This window comes from Bos indicus x Bos taurus, chromosome X (assembly GCF_003369695.1).
Source record: "Bos indicus x Bos taurus breed Angus x Brahman F1 hybrid chromosome X, Bos_hybrid_MaternalHap_v2.0, whole genome shotgun sequence".
Lineage (NCBI taxonomy): Eukaryota > Metazoa > Chordata > Mammalia > Artiodactyla > Bovidae > Bos > Bos indicus x Bos taurus.
Genome location: NC_040105.1, coordinates 7,633,338 through 7,658,320, shown reverse-complemented (window position 1 = coordinate 7,658,320; position 24,983 = coordinate 7,633,338). Strand labels below are relative to the sequence as shown.

The window sequence follows — 24,983 nt, the reverse complement described above, 5'->3', positions numbered from 1 at the left end:
TTTGTACTTGAACTATGTGCAGTTTCTTCTATATTACCTGTATCTCAGTAAAGCTGTTTTATGACAACGAACTTATAAGTGATCAATGCAAAGAAACAGAGGAAAACAACAGAATGGGAAAAACTAGAGATCTCTTCAAGAAAATTAAAGATACCAAGGGAATATTTCATGAAAATATGGGCTCGATAAAGGACAGAAAAGATATGGACCTAACAGAAGCAGAAGATATTAAGAAGAGGTGGCAAGAATACATAGAAGAACTATATAAAAAAGATCATCATGACTCAGATAAACACGATGGTGTGATCACTCACCTAGAGCCAGACATCCTGGAGTCTGAAGTCAAGTGGGCCTTAGGAAGCATCACTATGAACAAAGCTAGGGGAGGTGATGGAACTCCAGCTGAGCTATTTCAAGTCCTAAAAGATGATGCTGTAAAAGTGCTGCACTCAATATGCCAGCAAATTTGGAAAACTCAGCAGTGGTCACAGGACTGGAAAAGGTCAGTTTTCATTCTAATCCCAAAGAAAGGCAATGCCAAAGAATGTTCAAACTACCACACAACTGCATTCACTTCACACGCTAGCAATGTAATACTCAAAATTCTCCAAGCCAGTCTTCAACAGTATGTGAACTGAGAACTTTCAGATGTTCAAGCTGGATTTAGAAAAGGCAGAGGAACCAGAGATCAAATTGCCAACATCCAATGGATTATAGAAAAAGCAAGAGAATTCCAGAAAAACATCTACTTCTGCTTTATTGACTATACTAAAGCCTTTGACTGTGTGGATCACAACAAACTGAAAAATTCTTACAGAGATGGGAATACCAGGTTTTTCCAGTAATCATGTATGCATGTGAAAGCTGGACCATAAAGAGGGCTGAGCACCAAAGAACAGATGCTTTTGAACTGTGGTGTTGGAGAAGACTCTTGAGAGTCCCATGGACAGCAAGGAGATCAAAGCAGTCAATCCTAAAGGAAATCAGTCCTGAATATTCATTGGAAGGACTGATGCTGAAGCTCCAGTACTTTGGCCCCCTGATACAAAGAACTGACTCATTGGAAAAGACCTTGATGCTGGGAAAGATTGAGGGCAGGAGGAGAAGGGGGTGACAGAGGATGAGATGGTTGGATGGCATCACTCATGACTCGATGGACATGAGTTTGAGCAAGTTCTGGGAGTTGGTGATGGACAGGGAGGCCTGGTGTGCTGCAGTCCATGGGGTTGCAAAGCGTTGGTCACAACTGAGTGACTGAACTGAACTTGTGTATTTATACCATGAAACAGTCTTCAGAAATTAAAAGCAATGAACTGGGGGTGATACATATTTACATGGATGAGTCACAGAAAGAGAAGCAAGGTTTATAATGATTCATAGAGAATAAGAAATATTATATACAGTTTGATGAACTACAAAAAATTGCATACACTACTGAGGCAAACATATTAGCATGTTTGGGAGTCATCAGAAGTGTGTTTTCCTCTAGAGAGAGACATGAATTAGGGAGGGACGTTCAAGGGCTTCAATGTCGTCAATAATATTTTACTGCCTTCTGAAAAATCCTATGCTAATATGATGAAAACACTGACATTTGCTAACGCTGGTGCTATGTATGGCAACATTGGTCATATGACTTGAAAAACTGTACTTTTGAGGTATATCCCTTCTTAAAAATGCATGTTTGCCCAGGGATGTGATCTCAGAAGAAAGATGAAGGCCCAGTTCAGCTCTCCATTGAGTTACTACCTTGGCACATGTCCAAGGACTAGTTCATCCCTAACCTGGGAATTCACAGTGACTAAGTCCCTGGCCAGGGAATTGGGTGTCAGAGAGACATTTTGAAGAAAAGATGAGCATGCATGCCAACTCCCTGCCCAGCATCTCCAAGTATGGGCTTGGGGCCCAGTGAGGGTGTCCAGGGTGGGAAGTCTGAAGAAATGCAATCCAGAGAAGCACTCGGACCAGCACTCAGAAGTGAGGAGCTAAAGCAGAATCATGGAGCCCACAAAGGTTAATCTGACCCACCTCTTGACTTTGCCTCTGAATTTAGTGCCAGTCATAATGCCCTAGACCCAGAGAAAACAAACTCACTGCATATCCTCCAACCACAGTGGGGGTGGGGGGCGCTGGGAGGGGCTGGGGAAGGCTGCCAATCAGATGATGCTGTTACCCATTAGCACAGACTGGTAATTCCTTCCCTCAGACCATTGCACCTTCTTAGAAATAACAGCTCAACAGCCTTTATACTTGTACTGACGAAGAGTCTCAAGCTCTGAGACTCCCCAAGAAAGAGCTGGCTTATTTCTTCAGCAGAAGGGGATAAATTTCACATCCACACATCAACACATGAAAAGCTGACAGCAGACTCCAGGTTAAGCAAACTATTTATGTTTAGACACATATCTGAGAAAGCTGCAGCTAAAAACAAAAGGGGGTCCCTTCTCATCACTACTTTTATGTGCTCTGAGTCTCCCAAATTGCTGGTAATTACCTTGGAGTCCATGTCAGGGCTTTTGTATAGCCTTATAAAAATGCTCAGTACAGTCCTTATTGTCAGTTAAGATACTTCTGTTAATTGAGACTCAATGGTTTGAACCAAACAATTTTGGGGTGAGAACCCTATGTAGATAATAAAAGCACTTAAAATATAAAGAAAAATAAAGGGCCACTTTAAAAAGCATTTGTAAGGTAAAATAAACAGCAAGTAAATTGATATAAATAGGCCTATATCCCCAGTAAAAGGAGATTCCAACAAAGTATTTCCATGATGACTGTGGAAGTGAACTCCACAAATTACAACATTCAGTCACACTTCCCCAAGGAATAAAGAACACTGCCAACTTGGGAAAAAAAATTTAAGTAATATATTTTAAATGGTGTTTTCTAATGAAGGCATTCGTATTTTGCTAAATACTCAGTGTCTGATCCTGAAGTGTGGTACCATGTAGGACGGTGCTTCATTATAATGTGATCCAAATCATGGCCATCCGATTAGAATCATTTAGGTCAGCAAACTTTGTAAAGGGCCAGGTATAATAAATATTTTCAGTTGTGACCTGTAGGCTCTGTCATTACTGCTCACTGCTGGTATAGTGAGAAATGGTAGTGTGAAAGCAGCCATAAATGATTCATAAACACATACATGTGGCCCTGTGCCAATAAAACTTTATTTACACAAACAGGTTTTGTGCTGGATATGGTCCATAGACCATAGTTTGTGAACTAACTTAGGAAAGTGGTTTTCTTTTCTTTTTTCTTTCTTTTTTACTGAAACCCACAGTAAAAAATACATCAAACCCAGCACCGACACACACGGACACATAGAGAAGTAAGTTTTACCAAACCCAACTTACCCTTTCTACAAGGAATGCACTCTGCTACTATCTTTTCTCCTCTCCTCTTTCATTTAGTTTTTTTAAATGCTAATCCCATCCATTCTGGTGATTCATCACCTGCAGATCAAAAAACATTATTGCTTGTTAAAATGCAGATTCCCACAGCCCGCCAATTATAACTCCTCACCTAGGATTTCGAAATGTTGGCCCAGACATTTACAGGTTTTCTTTAAGAGATCCCCAACTGATTCTTGTGCACACCAGGCTTATAAAGCTCCGGTCTGGTCTATCAGATGGAATTCTACACAGAGTAAAATTAAAATTAAACCAAGTTGTCTTCTGTAAAACATTTGTATATTTTCTAAGGCGGCTCTCATTTTGGCTTGAATTCAACTTATGCATGATTTAGGACCTTTTTCCTTTTCTTCTTATGTCACTTTGAATTTCCAGCATCATGACAGAATTTTGTGTTTTTTTGTTTTTTTTTTTTAAGAAGAAAGTGCAGGTCAAGCATTTTTCCATTTGTAATCTGTGTGATCACTACAACGTATACTGAAAGGACATGAAGTTATTCAAAAGGAATACTTGGACCTTATTTGTTTTGTTGCTGTTAGAACTATACTAAATACCTTCAGTTCTACCATGTAACTTGTGATTAAGTATTCCTTCCTCTGACAATTTCTTCTGGATGTGTTCCAACATCTTGAATTGGACTCGATGCCTTTCTGAGCTTTACCTCTGGATATAATGCTGTTAGAAGCTAAATTCTATTTGGTGTACGATAAGTGTCATTTTATTCAACTAACAAACACAGTTAATCGGCAGTGATGGTCACTGTAATTATATATAATGTGGTAAATCTTTTACCGGGCTTAAGATAACATACTCTATGCCCCAGAGTTTTGACACTTCATTTCTCTAACCCTTGACTTTCAAGAATCTCACTCTTGCCTGCAATCTTGTGGCTGCCGCCTCACAGTTCAGCATTCATTTCCTTTGTCTGCTCTGGTACAACAGAGCTGAAATTGGACAGTCCTCAGAGGCCTCGAGTTCTGACATCTCCTTCCTTCCTTTACTTCGATTAGACTTGCACGGGGATGATAATGATGACTTGGAGAAAGGAGGAATTTCTTGGAGTTAGCAGGAATTCTGGAGGGAACCCAAGCCAGCCTTGTCTGCAAGACAGATGAACTGGCCTCCTCCCTACCCTTTCACCCCAGGCTGTTTTCCATTCCAGAATGATCAGAAAGCCGGCCAAGACCTGTCCCAGGCTGTGTAGACTTGAGCTGGGGGGGGCGGGGGCCCGCGCACACAGGGTGCACTGCTGTTCCAATTAGCACTCTCATTTTCCCCTGGCTTCTGGCCAGAGGGCTTCATCTCCCAGCACACTCCAAACACCAGCGCAACCGGTCAAGTGGGTTACCATGGACTTATCGCAGCCTGCCCCGAGGTGATGGTCAGTTATGTTTGAGGGTCGTTTTCAAGCAAGACAGAATCAGAAGTTGGAATGGAGACTGGAACCAAATGAGCATTTTTATCCGGACTGGGAACTGCTTATCAAAATAGTTTTAGTTATCAAGCAAGCACAAAGTGCCTGGAAATGACGTTCCCGGTGAGGGGAAATGGCCCAGCTGTGCTTTTTTTGGCTTTCTCTCATCTGTGGAACAGGAAAAATATTAATCAATGGAAAAAATGCTCCCTTTCTGTTAATTTAACACATGAGTTTGCAATAGTGTGGGAAATAGTACTATCTAATGTGTTTACATCACCATTTTATTACATGGATGGCAAAGAACTTTTGATTTGACTTAAGCCACACGTTTTGCACCTACAGCGATGTTTTATTTTCTCATTGGCTGAAAACATATGATAGAGAAAGTTCCAGGGTTCCCTGTGATCTTACAGTCATTGTGTTAGAATAGCTGAGGGAAGAGGCCCAGTGACCCTCTAACTCACACTGGGCAACACCTTTTTTCCCCATTAACAGGGAAGCAATTCGCAATTCAGGGCTTCCTCCTGAAACAAATTAGTGACACTTCTCCAAGAAGATAAAGAATAGCTCAGACAAGAGTGCCATGACTGGGGTTCACAGCTTTCTCTGCCTCCCTTTTGCACTTTTAGTGAAGGATGACTCGCACACAACCGAACTCGCACACTGCGAGAGTCCAGCACAATGCATTTTCACTAAGCAAGCCCACCCGGGTAACCAACCATCTCTGTGCCTCTTTTGTTCCAGGTGATGAGGCTTCGCAAACTGGCTCAGCAGATTGCAAACTGCAAACAGTGCATCGAGCGGTCGGCATCACTCATCTCCCAAGCAGAACACTCTCTGAAGGAGAATGATCACGCGCGTTTCCTACAGACCGCTAAGAATATCACTGAGAGGTGAGTGCAGGGGCTACTGGGAAATTCTCAGTGCCTGGGCTCCCGTGTCTGGACTGTGATTGGTTGGCCTTGCCCTGCCTTGCTTTTGTTTGCATTTTCAAGGCTGGGTACCAGAGAGAATAGAGGCTTTGAGTTGCTTTGTTCCAGCTCAAAATGCTTCCCTTTGACCTGTCAAAGCCTTTTCAGTATCAGCCGGGAGTTCAAGGCCTTAGAAACAAGAGCCTGCAAGTTAGAAAGAATAAAATCTGCCTTCTTTTACTGGGGAAGAAAGCTTAGGATGGCACAAAACTGCATTTACTGTGACTCTCAGACCTGATCTTATCATATACTTGATAACAAAGAATCAAAATGAACACCAAAACATAAAAGGGAATCTTTTCTTCCATCTCAAGGCGTATCTAGTTTTTAAAACCACCCAGGTGTTGTTCTCTGTGAGTGCTGTTTTTATTTGGTTGAGAAGCTTTGCCTCTCCTCAAAGGTCAAGACCAACTCATGTGGGAGAGAGAAGACCCAACTGTCAACTTCATACCACCTCCTTTGGAAATCTTTATTCTATGGTGGGGGACATAAACATTACGTGATTTGAAAGGACAGCTCAGCAGTGAAACTGACAGGGGTCACTGCACCTTCAGTGCACATACTTGATAGGCATAAAATTGCTCGCCTTCACTGATGCAAACACCTATAGCAATTCTTGGGGAGCCCAAGAAAAGCACCTCATGCCACCTAAATGCATGACATCTCCAGCCAATGCCATTGACATTGACTTTTCATTCAGTGGAATTTTCAGAGTCAACTCACCTTTATCCAAAGCAATAATTGAAGCCTATCCCTGGAAGACCCCAGACAGCTCCTTCTTCCTGATCTTTATCCAGCAGCAGGGCTCTGCAAACTCTGCTTATAAAGGACCAGAGTAAATATGTTCAGCTATGAAGGTTATCTCGTCCCCATGACAACTACTCAACTCAGCCATGATAGGTCTCCAGCAGCCTAGTATAGATGCAAATGAACGGGCAATGGCGTGTTCCAATAAGACTACTGGCAAAAACAGGCAGCAGGTCAGATCTGGCCCTCAGCCAGGGCTTCCCAGGTGGTGCTTAGTGGTAAAGAACCCGCCTACCAATGCAGGAAATGTGGGTTTGATCGCTGGGTTGGGAAGATCCCCTGGAGGAGGGCATGGCAACCCACTCCAGTATTCTTGCCTGGAAAATCCCATGGACAGAGGAGCCTGGTGGGCTACAGTCCGTGTTGCAGAGAGTTGGACACAGCTGAAGTGACTTAGCACACACACTGGACTTTGCCAGCCCTTGGCCTAGGGCAAAAAAATACTTACCATCTTCTGACCTGAATTTCTTCAGGGAAAGAGAAAGAAAACTTCAGTTTATTGAGGGTTTGCTTATATTGCACACTGTGCTGATGCTCAAAATACCACACAGAGGTCAGCAGTGGTATTTCCGCTTCCAGTATCCCTTCAATGGGAGGAGGGTATAGTCTCTTTATGGCTCTAGTCTAGTATCCAGCCGGTTTCTTTGTGTTCTTTCTTCTGTTTGAGATTTCCTCTGCGACTGGTTAGATACTTATCTCTGCCAATGAACGTGGATAACAGCTGGTTATCATCCCTTTTATATCCTTAAAATGATCTCCTCCCTCCTCCAAAGGCAGCCAGCTTCTTTCCTCAGGACTCGTCAGTTCCAAGTGTTTAATTGTCTCCACTGCTCTCATCTGGACTGCCTCCAGGTGCCTGAAATATTCAAGCTAAAGTTAAAAAAACTGCAAACAGCACTAATACTCCAGTGTACCCGGGACACTCAAGTAGACAGCATTTACACTTACATCATGGTTTCCAACTGGGATCCACTAGTTCTTTTCTCCAGCTATAAATTGTGCAATGTCCAGATGAAATGGCTAGTATGAGTTGCATTTCTCAGCACTTCCTAAAAATCTGGGCCAGTCTAACATGGATAAATTCTCAGCTAGCAGGAGAGAGAACATGGCCCCATAACAGTTAAGATAGAATGTTCTGGAAGAAGATCTGCATTTGAAGTCTAACACAACAGGAGCATGGATGCCTACATGGCATCTCCCTTTGACCCAGCAGGTCCTACCTGGACCCATTCAACTCTACCTCTCACAGGCCCATCTCATCAAGCATAGAATTGTGACCCACTGCTCTTTCCACAAATGAATTTTATCATATATAGGGTTTGCCAGAAAGTTCCTGTGGCTTATTCCATAACAGCTTATGGAAACACCCAAATGACCTTATTGACCAATCCAATACACTATTCTCAAGCCTCACTACTACATAATTTTTGGTGTGATTGTATGTGCACTTTGCTAACATGATGTTAAATAAGCAAAACTCTTCACTAAATCCATAAGAAACTTGGCATACTACTTATGAAAAGTTTAAACTTCCATCAAGTTTGAATGCGTACTACCTGTAAAAATTTGCCAGGAGCCCTTGTCGCTCTCAGAGAAGGCAATGGCACCCCACTCCAGTACTCTTGCCTGGAAAATCCCATGGACGGAGGAGCCTCGTAGACTGCAGTCCATGGGGTCGCTAAGAGTCGAACACGACTGAGCGATTTCACTTTCACTTTTCACTTTCCTGCAGTGGAGAAGGAAATGGCAACCCACTCCAGTGTTCTTGCCTGGAGAATCCCAGGGACAGGGGAGCCTGGTGGGCTGCCATCTATGGGGTCGCACAGAGTCGGACACGACTGAAGCGACTTAGCAGCAGTAGCAGCTTGTCGCTCTGTTTCTTCATCCCATCTCTGTCTGTCTCTATTTGTCAATCCTCTTGGTCAATTCTTGAGCCCTTTGCCTTTTCCAGCAACCAGAATGTGGTAAAAAGGCAATGACCTTGACCCTGTAATTTGGAAACCGGTGTTCAAATCCTAGCACTGTCACCTTTTAACTGTGATTCTTTGTCCAAGAGCTATTTTTGACTCAGAAAACTGGGCTCCTAATAGCTACCTCTATCCACAGTTGTGATAACATTGCTGGCCACTCCTATAAACATGTCTTCGGTGTTGTAGATACTCCATAATGTTCCTTGGATTTGTGTTTTCATATTACTTAACATTCTTCTCTAAAACGTGACTTCACAGCTCTGTTCCTGTCTGTCTGCCTTGGGCTTTGGCACCTGTGTACTTGTAAACCATCTTTACTCTTCTAGTCAAGGGTGGAATGGCCACAGGAAACTTAATACTGCAGGCCTTCCTCAAGTTAGAATTGGATGCAACTTTTCTGCATCCTTACATCACTTAAAGTGCACATGTTTGCCTACAAGCTGAATCAGACTGCATAAAGATTTTTCAATTCAGAAGCATGGAAAAAAAAAAAAACCCAAGAGGGGAGAAAGCCTCAAGTTTTACATTGTAAGAGATGCATATGCTTTAGAATCAAGCCCTTGGCTTTATGCTAATTGCTCAGGAGTAATGCCAACTCACTGAAAAAGACCCTGATGCTGGCAAAGATTGAGGGCAGGAGCAGAAGGGGGCGGTAGAGGATGAGATGGTTAGATGGTATCATCAACTCAACAGACATGAGTTTGAGTGAAGGACAGGGAACCCCAGAGTACTGCAGTCCATGGGGTTGCAATGAGTCGGACATGACTGAGCAACTGAACAACAACTGCAGTGACAGCTGGCATTTGGGGCTGCTCCCTGATGCTTACAGTTTCCTCATGTGCTCCCAATGGGCAAGACCCCCAGTCATCTTGTTTTCACCATGAAGGCCCCGGGACATAGCAAGCTGCCTGATCTGAATGAATGCATGAAGACATCTATAAAACAGGGTGGTTATTCATTCCTACCTAATACAGTTCCTGTGGTCATGTATGGATGTGAGAGTTGGACTGTGAAGAAGGCTGAGCGCCGAAGAATTGATGCTTTTGAACTGTGGTGTTGGAGAAGACTCTTGAGAGTCCCTTGGACTGCAAGGAGATCCAACCAGTCCATTCTGAAGGAGATCAGCCCTGGGATTTCTTTGGAGGGAATGATGCTGAAGCTGAAACTCCAGTACTTTGGCCAAATGATGTGAAGAGTTGACTCATTGGAAAAGACCCTGATGCTGGGAGGGATTGGGGGTGGGAGGAAAAGGGGACAACAGAGGATGAGATGGCTGGATGGCATCACCGACTGGATGGACGTGAGTCTGGGTGAACTCCGGGAGTTGGTGATGGACAGGGAGGCCTGGCGTGCTGTGATTCATGGGGTCGCAGAGAGTTGGACATGACTGAGCGACTGAACTGAACTGAATACAGTTCCTGTAGGGATAAAATGAAATAATTTAACAAAGATATCAACTGAGATCCTATCTCAAGGTAAATGTGCAACAAATGCTAATTTCTCTCCTTCCCACTCACTAAATGGATCCAAATGGATTGTTATAATGGACTATATACTCAAGCCTCGCTAATATATCATTCTTGGAGCGGTTTTTTGTACACTTTTCTAAAATTATGTTAAATAAGCAAAATTCTTTACTCAATCTAAGCCTAACAAAGTTGGTCTACTACTTAAAAAAAATTGCATTTGAAAGTGAAAGTGAAGTCACTCAGTCATGTCCAACTCTTAGCGACCCCACGGACTGCAGCCCACCAGGCTCCTCTGTCCATGGGATTTTCCAGGCAAGAGTACTGGAGTGGGGTGCCATTGCCTTCTCCATATTGTATATTAGAGCATTGCCTTCTCCATAAATTGTATATTAGAGACCAAAATACTCCTGTTCCACCAGCACCCAGTAAACCAGCAAGGAGCAAAAGCCCAGTAAAGCACTTCACAGGCCAATAGCCGTGATTACTCAACAGCTGACAGTATTTTTCACTATGGAATCTCTTCATCAAGGGGTATGTATCTCCCAGAAAAAGGAAAAAGAGAACTGTTGAGTTAGTTTACATTGCAATAAAAGGTCATACAATGACTTTAAAAGCTATCTTGAATAACATAATGACATAACATGAAAAAAATGAAAATACACAAAATAGGTGCCAAAATTAGGTGTGAAATAATAGGCATTTAGCAGCAAATTATCTGTATCAAGGGGCTTCCCTGGTGGCTCAGAGGTAAAAAATATGCCTGCAATGCAGGAGACGCAGGCACTGTGGGTTCGATCCCTGGGTCGGGAAGATCCCCTTGAGAAGGGAATGGCAACCCACTCCATTATTCTTGCCTGGAGAATCCCATGGACAGAGGAGCCAGGCTGACTTCGGTCCCTAGGAGGGACTTAGATTCTTTCAGATGAAGTCTTTGTCCCACACCGCCATAGGCAATTCAAGGATCCAACCAACTTCCCCAGAATACAATGCAGAGAATGCCAGTCATCTACCAGAAAGATGTCATTTCATCATAAGAATCAGAGTGCATCTGATGAGTGATTTTTGAAATGTGTTCTATTGGGTGTTAATTGGTGTGAAAACAAGGCTTCAGAGTCAAATGCATTTGGGAAATCCTGAGTTGACAAAAGCAAGCCACATTTTGTTACTATGAGACCTCACCAGGTTTTCCCATGGTGATGTGCATCATAGCCCACCGACCTGAGAGGGACCCATTTCAATTCCATTGTCAGAGGTCAGGAATGTGGGCAATATTAAGGGAGCAGGGTAGAGAATCTTCCCCTGGCATTGACTGGCGGAAATGTTGTAAGCACTGTAGCTCTAGACATGTATTCCTTCCACAACACTGGCCCCAAGTGGCTGCTAGCAACTGAGTGTCATGGAGATTAGGGGCATCAGAGTCAAAATACAAAGAGGAGGTAGGGACTTCCTTGATGGCCCAGTCGCTAAGACTCTGTGTTCTCAATGCAGGGGGCCCAGGTTCAATCCCTGGTCAGGGAACTAGAACCCACATGTCACAACTTAAAGATCCCACATGCTGCAACTAAGACTCAGTGCAGCCACATAAATTAATTTAAAAAAATAGGAAGAGGAAGTAATGTGCAACCCACCCCATGAGACATCAAGGTAGGACGCAATACCCTTATTTCCTCCCGTATGGTAAGAGCTTGACACACACATACCTATAAGCATGTGCACACATATTCCCCCCCGCACCACCCCCCCGCCACACACACACAGACATGACTAAAAGCACAGAACTGAGAAAGTAGGATAGTCTGAGGGCCCTGGGGGATTTGGGCAATTTATCTGAAAGGCCAAAAGATGGGCAACAAGGATTTGGGGAATAAACATGGCCTATAATGTTGACTTTGGCAGATCTCCACTCCCCTGTCACTCCAGATAAGAATTTGAAATTATAGCCAAACATAAATATCTTTCCTTCCATCAAAAAATAATAATAATAATGTGTAGGTGTTAAATGCTGCAGTCATCTCCCAAGAGTCTTTTTGTCAGTCTTTGCCCCTGAAGCTTAGGAACTTTCATTCTTTTCGTTTCCACTCTACCAAGTCCCCACCATCAAGATGGCATGTGTTGGGATTCCCTGGTGGCTCAGTGGTAAAGAATCTGCCTGCCAATGAAGGAGACACAAGTTCGATCCCTGGTCTGGGAACAGGCCACAGGGCAACTAAAGCTGTGGTCCACAACTACTCAGTCTGTGCCTAGAGCCTGGGAACTGCAATTACTGAAGCCCACAGGCCCTATAGCCCATGCTCCGCCCTACAGCGCATGCTCCGCCCTACAGCCTATGATCCCCAACAAGAGAAGCCACTGCAGTGAGAAGCCTGTGCACTGCAACAGAGAGTAGCTGCTGCTCGCCACAGCTAGAGAAAAGCCCACATAGCAACAAAGACCCAGCACAGCCAAAAAATAAACAGAATTATTTTTTAAAAAGGATGGCAGGCATTGTCAACAACGTCCCTGACTAAAGCATGGTTTAGTTGATTGTTTCTGGACAACAGAACCAGGAGAAACTTGGCAATGAAATCTATTTTGGATGAACGTGAACAGAAGCTGGTGCCATAGGACAGGGGAAGTACCAGCTCGAGATTATCTGTTCAGAGCGTTTGAGATCCTCTAACTTGGTGCGCACAAGGTCTGTGCCACATGGGAAGAGCAGAGAAGCGCAATAGGAAGTTCAGTGCTTGTTTCATAATAGCTCAGCACACTTCTCCCTGTTGGACATCATAAAACAGAAATAACTGGGGTTTCACTTTGAAATTTTTATTTGAGGAGTTCAAATGGCGCTGTAGCATTTCTTTGACTTTTTCTGCATGGATGCAAATATTTTGGGTTCTTTAGTAAATGACATAAATGGAGGGCTTACTCAATATTCATTGAATAGTTGTTGACTAATCCTAAGATCTGAGTTTGAAGGAGTTTTGTGATAATAGGTCGTAAGGAAAGCATTTCTTAAGTTCAGTTTGACCATGTGTGAAAATTGCCTAGCAACCATTCCTTTTCCATGAGTCTGAATTAGCACTTGTCATAATAATTAGTCCAGTTCTCTTGGGTACAATAATTAGCTAATAAAATCACACAACTCTGCTATTCACTGTTTCTTGGTGAAAAGCTAGAGTGCTGAATTTAGATTCTCCATCTTCGTTCAAACACTTGAAACTTTTCTTTCCAAGGTTTAGGCCTCTTCAAACTTTCATCTGTGGACCTCAGTATCATTCCAGTTATGACACTGTTGATTGTCCTCTCTACTTCCCTCCTCCTGTAGCACTGAATATGTGCCAGTACAATTACAGAAACTTTATTTCTAAGGATTCTGAGCATTTCACAGGACTGACTTTTTTTTAATCAAGGTAAATTTTGCATAACATAAAATTAACCATTTTAAAGTGAACAGTTCATTAGCATTCAGTACATTCACAACATTGTACAATTCCTGCCTCTATGAAGTTCCAAATGATTTTCCTCACCCCAAAAGAAAACCCCACACCCATTATGTAATCACTCCCCACTGTCCCCTTGCCCCCAACCCCTGTCAACCACCTGTTTACTTTCTGTCTCAACAGAGTTGTCTACTATGGACATTTCATGTAACTGCATCATACAAGATGTGGCCTTTTGTCTCTGGCTTCTTTCACTTAGCATAATACTTTTAAGGTTTTTTCCACGTCATAGCATCTATCAGTATTTCATTCCCTTTTATGACTGAATAATATTCCATTGTACAGACATGCCCACAGATGTAATTTTTATAAAGATATATTTCCTTATAAAATCCAAAACTTTAAAAGCCATTAAGAGATGCAAGAAGAGATCTACCTCATAGAGTAACCTGGCTGAAATTTTTCCAGATGAAATGGAAGAGTACAAACCTAGAATTTTCTTACTGGCTGCTGCCAGCTAGCTTTATGGCCTTGTATACATGAGCGTAAGTGCCCTTAATTAGAAAATAAGTAACTAGGTAAAGGTTGTTTCGTTTTGTTTAATGTCCTGAAATACCAGAATCAACAAGATTACGAGTCTAACATAGTTTGATGCGCTCAGAAGTGGTTTACATCATCCCATAATTTTCTTGTTCTTAGAAGGACCACTTGCATTCTTTAACGAGTCAAAATGGTCTGCTCTTGATAACAACTTTTCCAATCAACATGACAGTCCATTGCAGGAGATTGATACATACCAATAGCTTGCTTTATAGAGTATACATGAGAAGTCTAACTAGCAACCCTAATGAAGAAGAGAAACAGTGAATCCATCAGGGAAATGTGTGAGAAAGCACATACATATTTTCTATGGCATCTGCTGGGAATATGGTACAAGAAAATGAGGACAGGGAGAATGAAAACAAGCCAGACCAAAACTCCTTTTTTAATGTTTATTTTAGAGAGAGGCTAGTCATTGATTAAACTAATCCAATATCTGGGAACATTCTTTTTTAATCTTCACTTTGCCTTTTATGCAGCTTGAAATTTGGGAGATCCCTCTTTGAAGTGGAGAAGGGTCGGGTCTGAAAGGAACAAACAGTTTCCCAGACAGATGTGTGAAGCAATGCCTGGGGCCGTGTGCTTCTCGCTTGGGTTAGATGTGCGGGGGGCAGGCAGTTACATACACAGCGCTGTGAAATATGAATATTCTTTCGCCTCCACGGGGAATTTTTTTCCGATAGTAAAAAGGAAGGGAGGAAGCCATTCCGCTGTTTTCCCACGTCCTCTGCCTTCTCTTGAAACTTGTGCTCATTTGCATGTGTTGCTGCTTGTGCCATTCCGAGATTCTTTTTAAGGCTCACATACAAAAATGGTACTGGTTTTTGTGGGGGTTTTTGACATTAAAAAAAAATTATTTTTAATTGAAGTAGAGCAGATTTACAATGTTGTATTTATTTCTGCTATACGGCAAAGTGACTCAGTTATACACATATATATTTTTTAATATTCTCTTCCATTATGGTTTATCACACAGTATTGAATGTTCTACAATTCCCTGTGCTATACAGTAGGACCCTGTCATTTATCCATCCTATATCAATAGCTTACATCAATAACACTATTTTTTAATGATATTTCTTTTCCTTTTTTTTTTTCATTCCTGTGCAATGATGGTAAAAGCTGGCTTGACATTTCTAAAAAGTTGTTTTCTTTCAATTACAGAGTCTCCATGGCAACAGCATCATCCCAGGTCCTCATTCCTGAAATCAACCTCAATGACACATTTGACACCTTCGCCTTAGATTTTTCCCGAGAGAAGAAATTGCTAGAATGTCTGGATTACCTTACAGGTATTGTCTTTGGTGTTTTCTTTAATACCGGGTATATTCAGTGATACAAAACTTTGCCACTAGATGAGTTTCCTAAAACCAGAGGTGTGGACTTCTGGTGAGGAATGAGTCTAATATTCCTGTAAAAAATGTTTGACATTCCTTTTTTTTTTCTAAGCAAAATAATACAGCCCAAGATTCAATTGGGGACAGAAGCAAAAAGACAATCTAGGCCACTAAAAGCACACTTAGCACCATTTTTCTCCGAGTGTGGGTACCACACATGATACCTCTTGTCAGCCAGTACAGGGTTAGCGTGGCTGTTTTCCATTTCGTGTCCAAAAGGCAGATGGCTCTCACAGTACCTTGGTAGAGAAAAACGTGGCAGCTAATTCTGATGGGGTATCTACCCTGCTCCAGCTCTTGGTGTTTAACCTTCACAACATCGAATTGAGGTCAGGTATTATAATCCTCATTTTGCAAACAGTAGAGGTCATGCATCTTGCTGGAGGTCAGACAGCTAGGGAGAGGCAGAACTGGGATTTACCTCAGGTTTGTACACACTCCAAAGACCTCCATTCTTTCTACTAAAAGCCTGGATTTCATCTTGGTGAAGGTCACCATAGCAAATGTCCCCCAGATCACAGTAGGATTCCTGGTGCCATGTTTCAGTTCTGTGGTTTCTGACAGGCTTTTTCTTTGGGGTCAAGCTTAAAAAACAAAATGAGCCATAATACAATAAAACCTCAGGCTACTCCTATTCCTAACCATGCTCCCAAATTTTTCTTTGCTGTCAACCCCTGGGCTTCCCAGGTAGCTCAGTGTAAAGATACCACCGGCCAATGCAGGAGATTCGGGTTTGATCCCTGTGTTGGGATGGTCCCCTGGAGAAGGAAATGGCAACCCGCTCCAGTATTTTTGCCTGGAGAATCCCATGGACAGAGGAGCCTGGTGGGCTACAGTCCATGGGGTCACAAAAGAGTTGGACACGACTGAGCAATTAAACAACAACTAAGGCAAGAACAGACATGATAGAATGTGGACTGAGTAGACAGCTTTATCTGTGTTGTCCAAGGCTGCGATACCTGTGACTTCAGAGAAGCTCTGTGTACAGAGCGAATCCAGGTGGGCACTGAACTTAGAATCTACCACCTTCAAGAGACCACATCCTTAACTGAGCACAACATCAGCATTTCCACTCTCATCATGTATGTGTGTGTGTGTGTGTGTGTGAGCGAGAGAACGTGAGTGCGCACACACGCAGCTGGGAAAAGGGAAGTAGGAGAGAGGGAGCATTGGGTAATGTGTATTTTTCTAGTCTGTGGTTAGAAAGCACACTTGTATATTCAAGGGTGCTATACCCAGAAGACCAGTTTTTTCCTTACCTGGACCCAAGGTGTTATTTTTAGCCTTGTGCATTTGCAAGGGAGGCAAGTCACTCCAGAAACATCTTATTGTAGGAAGTTCTTTCAAACCATATAATTTCTAGGAAGAAAGGAAGAAATTGACTCAGAAAGCATGTCCAGTAAGGAATCAAACTGGATTTCAGCTATTCATGGATATAGCTCTGAGATTTATCTAAACTAACACTATTCCATAGAACTTTCTAAGATGGTAAGAACAGTCTCCATCCGCACTGTCCAGTCAAGTACATACTAGCCACATAGGGTTATTGAAAATTTGACATGTTCTGAGTTTTTACTGGACATGAGTTTGGGTAAACTTCAGGAGTTGGTGATGGACAGGGAGGCCTGGCGTGCTAGGGTTCATGGGGTCGCAAAGAGTCAGACACGACTGAGCGACTGAACTGAACTGAGTTTTTACTTGTAGTTTGCTTTAATTAAAATTTAATTGCAATGTCAAGACCACATGGAGCTCATGACTACTGTACCGGACCATTCAGGTCAGCCTTTCTGGCACTGAAATGCTTTATATGATAGCATCCTATTAAATAAAAGTCTCCTTTATTCTTGTATCATGTGGGAACGGGTGTGTTTGCAACAAGAGAAAATCCAGTGAGCAATGACTGAACCCCTCAGAGAGGATTCTTATCACAGAAAACAGGATAGCAGAGGTGTGCCACTAATGGCTGGACAGCAGTTCTGTAATGACCTCAGACACCAGGCTCTCTTTTTCTGCTTTGCTATCCTCATCTTGCCACATGATTCCATTATGATTCCACCTCCAAGCATTATGCCCAAGTTACAGACAAAAAGAAAAGGATAAGAGGGGAAATGATGACCAAAAGCTTTGTCTACCAGGTTTGTCTTTATTTCACTTCAGTTCAGTTCAGTTCAGTCGCTCAGTCGTGTCTGACTCTTTGCAACCCCATGAATCGCAGCATGCCAGGCCTCCCTGTCCATCACCATCTCCCAGAGTTCACTCAAACTCGAGTCAGTGATGCCATCCAGCCATCTCATCCTCTGTCATCCCCTTTTCCTCCTACCACCAATCCTTCCCAGTATCAGAGTCTTTTCCAATGAGTCAACTCTTCACATGAGGTGGCCAAAGTACTGGACTTTCAGCTTTAGTATCATTCCTTCCAAAGAAATCCCAGGGCTGATCTCCTTCAGAATGGACTGGTTGGATCTCCTTGCAATCCAAGGGACTCTCAAGAGTCTTCTCCAACACCACAGTTCAAAAGCATCAATTCTTTGGCGCTCAGCTTTCTTCACAGTCCAACTCTCGCATCCATACGTGACCACTGGAAAAACCATAGCCTTGACTAGACGGCCCTTTGTTGGCAAAGTAATGTCTCTGCTTTTCAATATGCTATCTAGGTTGGTCATAACTTTCCTTCCAAGGAGTAAGCATCTTTTAATTTCATGGCTGCAGTCACCATCTGTAGTCATTTTGGAGCCCCCCAAAATAAACTCTGACACTGTTTCCACTGTTTCCCCATCTATTTCCCATGAAGTGATGGGACCAGATGCCATGATCTTCATTTTCTGAAAGTTGAGCTTTAAGACAACTTTTTCACTCTCCTCTTTCACTTTCATCAAGAGGCTTTTTAGTTCCTCTTCACTTTCTGCCATAAGGGTGGTGTCATCTGCATATCTGAGGTTATTGATATTTCTCCCAGCAATCTTGATTCCAGCTTGTGCTTCATCCAGCCCAGCATTTCTCATGATGTACTCAGCATATAAGTTAAATAAGCAGGGTGACAATATACAACCTTGATGTACTCCTTTCCCTATTTGGAACCAGTCTGTTGTGCCATGTCCAGTTCTAACTGTTGCTTCCTGACCTGCATACAGGTTTCTCAAGAGGCAGATCAGGTGGTCTGGTATTCCCATCTCTTTCAGAATTTTCCACAGTTTATTGTGATCCACACAAAGGCTTTGGCATAGTCAATAAAGCAGAAATAGATGTTTTTCTGAAATTTTCTTGCTTTTTCCATGATTCAGCGGATGTTGGCCATTTGATCTCTGTTTCCTCTGCCTTTTCTAAAAGCAGCTTGAACATCTGGAAGTTCACGGTTCACGTATTGCTGAAGCCTGGCTTGGAGAATTTTGAGCATTACTTTACTAGCGTGTGAGATGAGTGCAATTGTGCGGTAGTTTGAGCATTCTTCAGCATTGCCTTTCTTTGGGATTGGAAGGAAAACGGACCTTTTCCAGTCCTGTGGCCACTGCTGAGTTTTCCAAATTTGCTGGCATGTTGAGTGCAGCACTTTCACAGCATCATCTTCCAGGATTTGAAATAGCTCCACTGGAATTCCATCACCTCCACTAGCTTTGTTCATAGTGATGCTTTCTAAGGCCCCCTTGACTTCACATTCCAGGATGTCTGGCTCTAGGTGAGTGATCACACCATCGTGATTATCTGGGTCGTGAAGATCTTTTTTGTATGGTTGTTCTGTGTATTCTTGCCACCTCTTCTTAATATCTTCTGCTTCTGTTAGGTCCATACCATTTCTGTCCTTTATCAAGCCCATCTTTGCATGAAATATTACCTTGGTATCTCTAATTTTCTTGAAGAGGTCTCTAATCTTTCCCATTCTGTTGTTTTCCTCTATTTCTTTGCATTGATCGCTGAGGAAGGCTTTCTTATCTCTTCTTGCTATTTTCTGGAACTCTGCATTCAGATGGTTGTATCTTTCCTTTTCTCCTTTGTTTTTCACTTCTCTTCTTTTCACAGCTATTTGTAAGGCCTCCCCAGACAGCCATTTTGCTGTTTTGCAATTCTTTTCCATGGGGACGGTCTTGATCCCTGTCTCCTGTACAATGTCACGTACCTCCGTCCATATTTCATCAAGCACTCTATCAGATCTAGTGCCTTAAATCTATTTCTCACTTCCACTGTATAATCATAAGGAATTTTATTTAGGTCATACCTGAATGGTCTAGTGGTTTTCCCTACTTTCTTCAATTTAAGTCTAAATTTGGCAATAAGGAGCTCATGATCTGAGCCACACTCAGCTCCCGGTCTTGTTTTTGTTAACTGTATAGAGCTTCTCCATCTTTGGCTGCAAAGAATATAATCAATCTGATTTCGGTGTTGACCATCTGGTGATGTCCATGTGTAGAGTCTTCTCTTGTGTTGTTGGAAGAGGGTGTTTGTTATGACCAGTGCATTCTCTTGGTAAAATTCTATTACTCTTTGCCCTGCTTCATTCCATATTCCAAGGCCAAATTTGCCTGTTACTCTAGGTTTTTCTTGAGTTCCTACTTTTGCATTCCTGTCCCCTATAATGAAAAAGACATCTTTTTTGGGTGTTAGTTCTAAAAGGTCTTGTAGGTCTTCATAGAACTGTTCAACTTCAGCTTCTTCAGCGTTACTGGTTGGGGCATAGACTTGGATTAGCGTGATATTGAATGGTTTGCCTTGGAAACAAACAGAGATCATTCTGTCGTTTTTGAGACTGCATCCAAGTACTGCATTTCGGACTCTTTTGTTGACCATGATGGCTACTCCATTTCTTCTAAGGGATTCCTGCCCACAGTAGTAGATACAATGGTCTGAGTTACATTCACCCATTCCAGTCCATTTTAGTTCACTGATTCCTAGAATGTTGACGTTCACTCTTGCCATCTCCTGTGTGATCATTTCCAATTTGCCTTGATTCATGGACCTAACATTCCAGGTTTCTATGCAATATTGCTCTTTACAGCATTGGACCTTGCTTCTATCACCAGTCACATCCACAACTGGGTATTGTTTTTGCTTTGGCTCCATCCCTTCATTCTTTCTGGAGTTATTTTTCCACTGATCTCCTGTAGCATATTGGACACCTACTGACCTGGGGAGCTCCCCTTTCAGTATCCTATCATTTTGCCTTTTCATACTGTTCATGGGGTTCTCAAGGCAAGAATACTGAAGTGGTTTGCCATTCCCTTCTCCAGTGGACCACATTCTGTCAGACCTCTCCACCATGACCCGCCTGTCTTGTCTTTATTTAGGAAAAGCAAAACCTTGTTCAGCAGACAGAGCAATCCAGGGCTTCCCTGGTGGTCCAGGGGTTAAGGATTGCCTGCCAGTGCAGAGGACATGGGTTCGATCCCTGCTTCTGTAGAATCCCACATGCCACATGGCAATTAAGTCCGTGTGCCTCAACTACGGAAGCCCATGAGCCCTAGCGCCCATGTTCTGCAACAAGAGAAGCTACTGCTATGAGAAGCCTGTGCTCTGCAAATAGAGAATAGCCCCTGCTCACTGCAACTAGAGAAAGCCCATGTGCAGGAATGAAGACCCAGTAGAGCCAAAATAATACGTAAATCTTTTTTAAAAAAGTAAAAAAGACCCATCCAGGAAATTTCCACTTCTGTCTTTATGGGCCAGATCCATGTTGCAAGGTCATGCCCAAGGGCAAAGACGACTGCAAAATGTTTGGCTGGGCACGTGGCCAGTTCTGCACAAAATCAGTGTCTTATTGATAAGAGTGTGTCCTCCCCCTTTCCGAATAGTTGTTTAATAGCATTTCAGGAAACGTATGCCCATTCTCATCTGTGTGTGAATGCCAAGGTACTGACTGCAGGGGAAATTGTGACCTTAGTTTGCACTGACTTGTAATGTGTACACCATATATCATCCCAATGACTGTTTATGCCAAACGAGAGACCATATGGGGTACCTGTTATTTTGCCTTCTTAGCTGTCAACCTCCAATACAAATTTGGACCATTTCTAGACATAACATCGATCCTGGCCATAACATACAATGCTTGGCTGATATTGCCAAGTCCAAATAGTTTATTAGACATTTGTAAGCAGGAAACGAAGTGTTTGTGAAGTATTAGCCCACCATTGCTTGTGTCCTATTTATGATAGAAGCAAGAAAATAATAGTTATGGGACCAATTGCGTGAATATTGAAATTGGCAACCCGCTGCTGTTCTCATTTACAGTAAATTGGATATTGACTTTTTAGGACAAAGCCATTGGCTTTATAATCAAAACAGGGTTAGCCTGCCTGACTTGGAAAACAAGACTTTTTTTTTTTGCCCCTGACATGCCTCTAAATGGTATGTCAAGTGAATAAGCCAGAGAGGTGACATTTCCTCTCTGATTACAGCTACAGCCATGTGTCTCCCAGCTACCTGCCTATTTCCAACACTTTTCTTTATATTTAATCATATATAGCAGCGCAGAAAAGAACCAAATCTTTCTACAGTAGTTGACAGAGAAATAATTCCAGGAACTATTTAGATGATGGGAGAATAAATACTTCTCCAGTGATGCATGCAGGGTGATCCCACACTAACAGGGACCACACAGACAGTAACAGGCATGTTTTATGATGCAGCTGGGCCTCCCCCGTGGAAGGTCATCTCATCATCCAAGTCACAGCACATGGCACTGCATCTTGCACGTGGATACTTTGGGAGACAGATATATCAAGTCATATTCCAGAAAGAACGCTTTAAAAGGGCTCTGTAGAGTCCTTTGATCTTAGTGAACAACTTTTTTTTCAAGTTATCTTTTTTAAAAATTGTATTTTGTTGAAGTATAATTGATTGACAATGTTGCATTAGTTTCAGGTGTACTGCAAAGTGACCCAGTTCTACGCACACGTATATCCACTCTTTTTAAAATCCTTTTCCATTATGGTTTATCACGGGATATTGAGTATATTTCCCTGTGCTCTACAGTAGGACCTTGTTGTTTATACACTCTAAAAGGAGAATGGCATTGAGACATGTATATTATCATATGTGAATCAGATCGCCAGTCCAGGTTTGATGCATGAGACAGGGTGCTCGGGGCTGGTGAACTGGGATGACCCAGAGGGATGGGATGGGGAGGGAGGTGGGAGAGGGGTTCAGGATGGGGCACACGTGTACACCCGTGGCGGATTCATGTTAAGTATGGCAAAAACCACTACAATATTGTAAAGTAATTAGCCTCCAAAGAAATTAATTAATAAATTTTTAAAATGTAGGAAAGGCTTAAAAAGATAAATAAAATAGAATTATTAAAAAAAAATAAAAGTAATAGTTTACATCTGCTAATCCCAAACTCCCACTCTGTCCCTCTCCCACCCCTTGGCAACCACAAGTCTGTTCTCTATGTCTGTGAACCTGTTTGTTTCACAGATTGTTTCATTTGTGTCATATTTTAGATTCCACATATAAATGATATCATGGTATCTTTTTGTATGGCACTTACTATGATAATCTCTTAAATCTGTGGCACATGGCATTATTTCATTCTTTTTAATGGCTGTGTAGTATTTCCTACTGCACACCTTAATGCAGTGCCTGCTGCATGTAAGCGCTCCACAGTGTTCGTGGAATTCAATAACCAATGGACTAAGCTGGGTTAACTGACTTTATGCTGCAGACATAAAAGTTAGTTGACTTCAAGAAAAAAAAAAAAGTTAGTTGACTTCATATAATAGTTGTCCTGGATGTATCTTCAGGTGGCAAAGTGAAGACTTCTAAAACAATCAAAATTTAAAATTTTGCCATTTTCATAAACTTTCCCCCCTCCTCAGGTTTCTTTAGGAGTCATCCATCCTAACCAAAGTTTCAAGCAGTAAAGAATTCTCTAAACAGTGTAAGCAAACATGGCTCATCTGTTGGGTGCAGATTATTTCTTCTTTTGCAGTTAGGTTGTGGTGTACAGAAGAATGGAAACACAGGCCTGAATCGATTCTTTAAACCAGGGCTTGGCAAACTTTGACTGTAAAGGGCCAGACAGTAAATATTTTAGGCTCTACAGGACATATGGTCACAACTATTCAACTCTGCTATTGCACAAAGGCAGCCAGAGACAATACGTAAAGGAATGAGCCTGGCCGTGTTCCAATAAAACTTTATTTACAAAAACAGGCAGTGGGCCAGATTTGGCCCATAGCCATAGTTTGCCAGCCCCTGCTCTAAAATATTATTGCCCATGCAAAGCACTCAGTGCCTAGCCTTTTTCTTGCTCACAAACTCATCTCATAAAACCAGTTATTGAAATCAATCCAGTAGAAGTCAACTGAAAAATCATCATTTGGGTAGGATTTAGACTTCTCTGCTGCAGAATGTGTTCAAGACATAAAACAGCAGCCTCGCCCAATGATAAACTTAATCAAATGCCAAGGAATCCTGGTTTTCTTGGGGAAAGAGAATGTACTTCTTAAATATGACTGATTGGTAATCATCTTCTTAATTTGAAATATCACCTATAAACTGAAAAATGAGAGGAAAATAGAACCCCATTAAACAAATTTTCATAAGGCATCAACACATCTATCAAAAGAACATTTTTGAAGAATTATTTGGCTGATTTGTTAAGGGTTAACAAACATCAGCATTTTTCCAGATGAGTGGCTGCATATAAAAGTCTGTGGCATGTTGGAGCTCAGAAGTTGGCTAAGTTTGGCTCCCATGCCAAATCTGGTCTTCACCTATTTTTGTTAATAAAGTTCTACTAGAACCTGGCCATGACTATCAGTGGACAAATGGTCTCTGGCTGCTTTCTTTACAAAGGCAGAATTGAGTAGTTGCAGCAGAGACCAGAGCAGCAGAAGATGAAATGCTTGGATAGCATCACCAGCTCAACAGACATGAATTTGGGCAAACTCCGGGAGACAGTGAGGGACAGGGAGGCCTGGCATGAGTCCATGGGGTCGCAAAGAGTCAGACACAATTTAGCAACTGAACAGCAACAGCAGAGACCATATGACCCAGAAAGCCTAAAATATTGACCATCTAGCTCTTCACTGAAAAAGTTTGCATCCTCAAAATGGGGGTGAAATGACAAAAGTTCATCTTGGTTACTTTTTGTTTAAGATGTTTTCTTCCATGAATAAGAGAGTCTTGTTTACTTACCCTTATAGACATGCTTTCATGACGCACAGAGAAAAAACACTGGCTGGCTGCAGTCACACAACCTGGGAAAAATCACAGTGATAACCAGCCAACGAAATGTTCTTTGGATTGGGATCACTGTCTCTACGATAATAGTTCTGATGGATAGATTTTAAAAGGCCTGCTATGACTATCAGGGCAACTCCTCTGAAAGGGATCCCACACGTGTCTGCTTCTCTGCTGATGACCTTCTTGTTTCCCACAGCTCCCAACCCTCCCACAATTAGAGAAGAGCTCTGCACGGCTTCCTATGACACCATAACCGTTCACTGGACCTCTGATGACGAATTCAGTGTGGTTTCCTATGAGCTCCAGTACACCATCTTCACTGGACAAGCCAATGTTGTGA

At 42.3% G+C, this 24,983-nt stretch overlaps 1 protein-coding gene across 4 annotated transcripts in view; it reads left to right on the top strand.

Moving 5' to 3' along the window:
* Window positions 1-24,983, top strand: part of MID1 (midline 1) — a 278,177-nt gene that overhangs the window by 230,453 nt on the left and 22,741 nt on the right. For all 4 annotated transcript variants that reach the window (XM_027533216.1, XM_027533218.1, XM_027533217.1 and 1 more), the window contains exons 5-7: window positions 5,575-5,723; window positions 15,231-15,358; window positions 24,840-24,983. In XM_027533216.1, coding sequence (XP_027389017.1) covers window positions 5,575-5,723; window positions 15,231-15,358; window positions 24,840-24,983 — 421 coding nt within the window. The remainder of the gene's footprint in view (window positions 1-5,574; window positions 5,724-15,230; window positions 15,359-24,839) is intronic.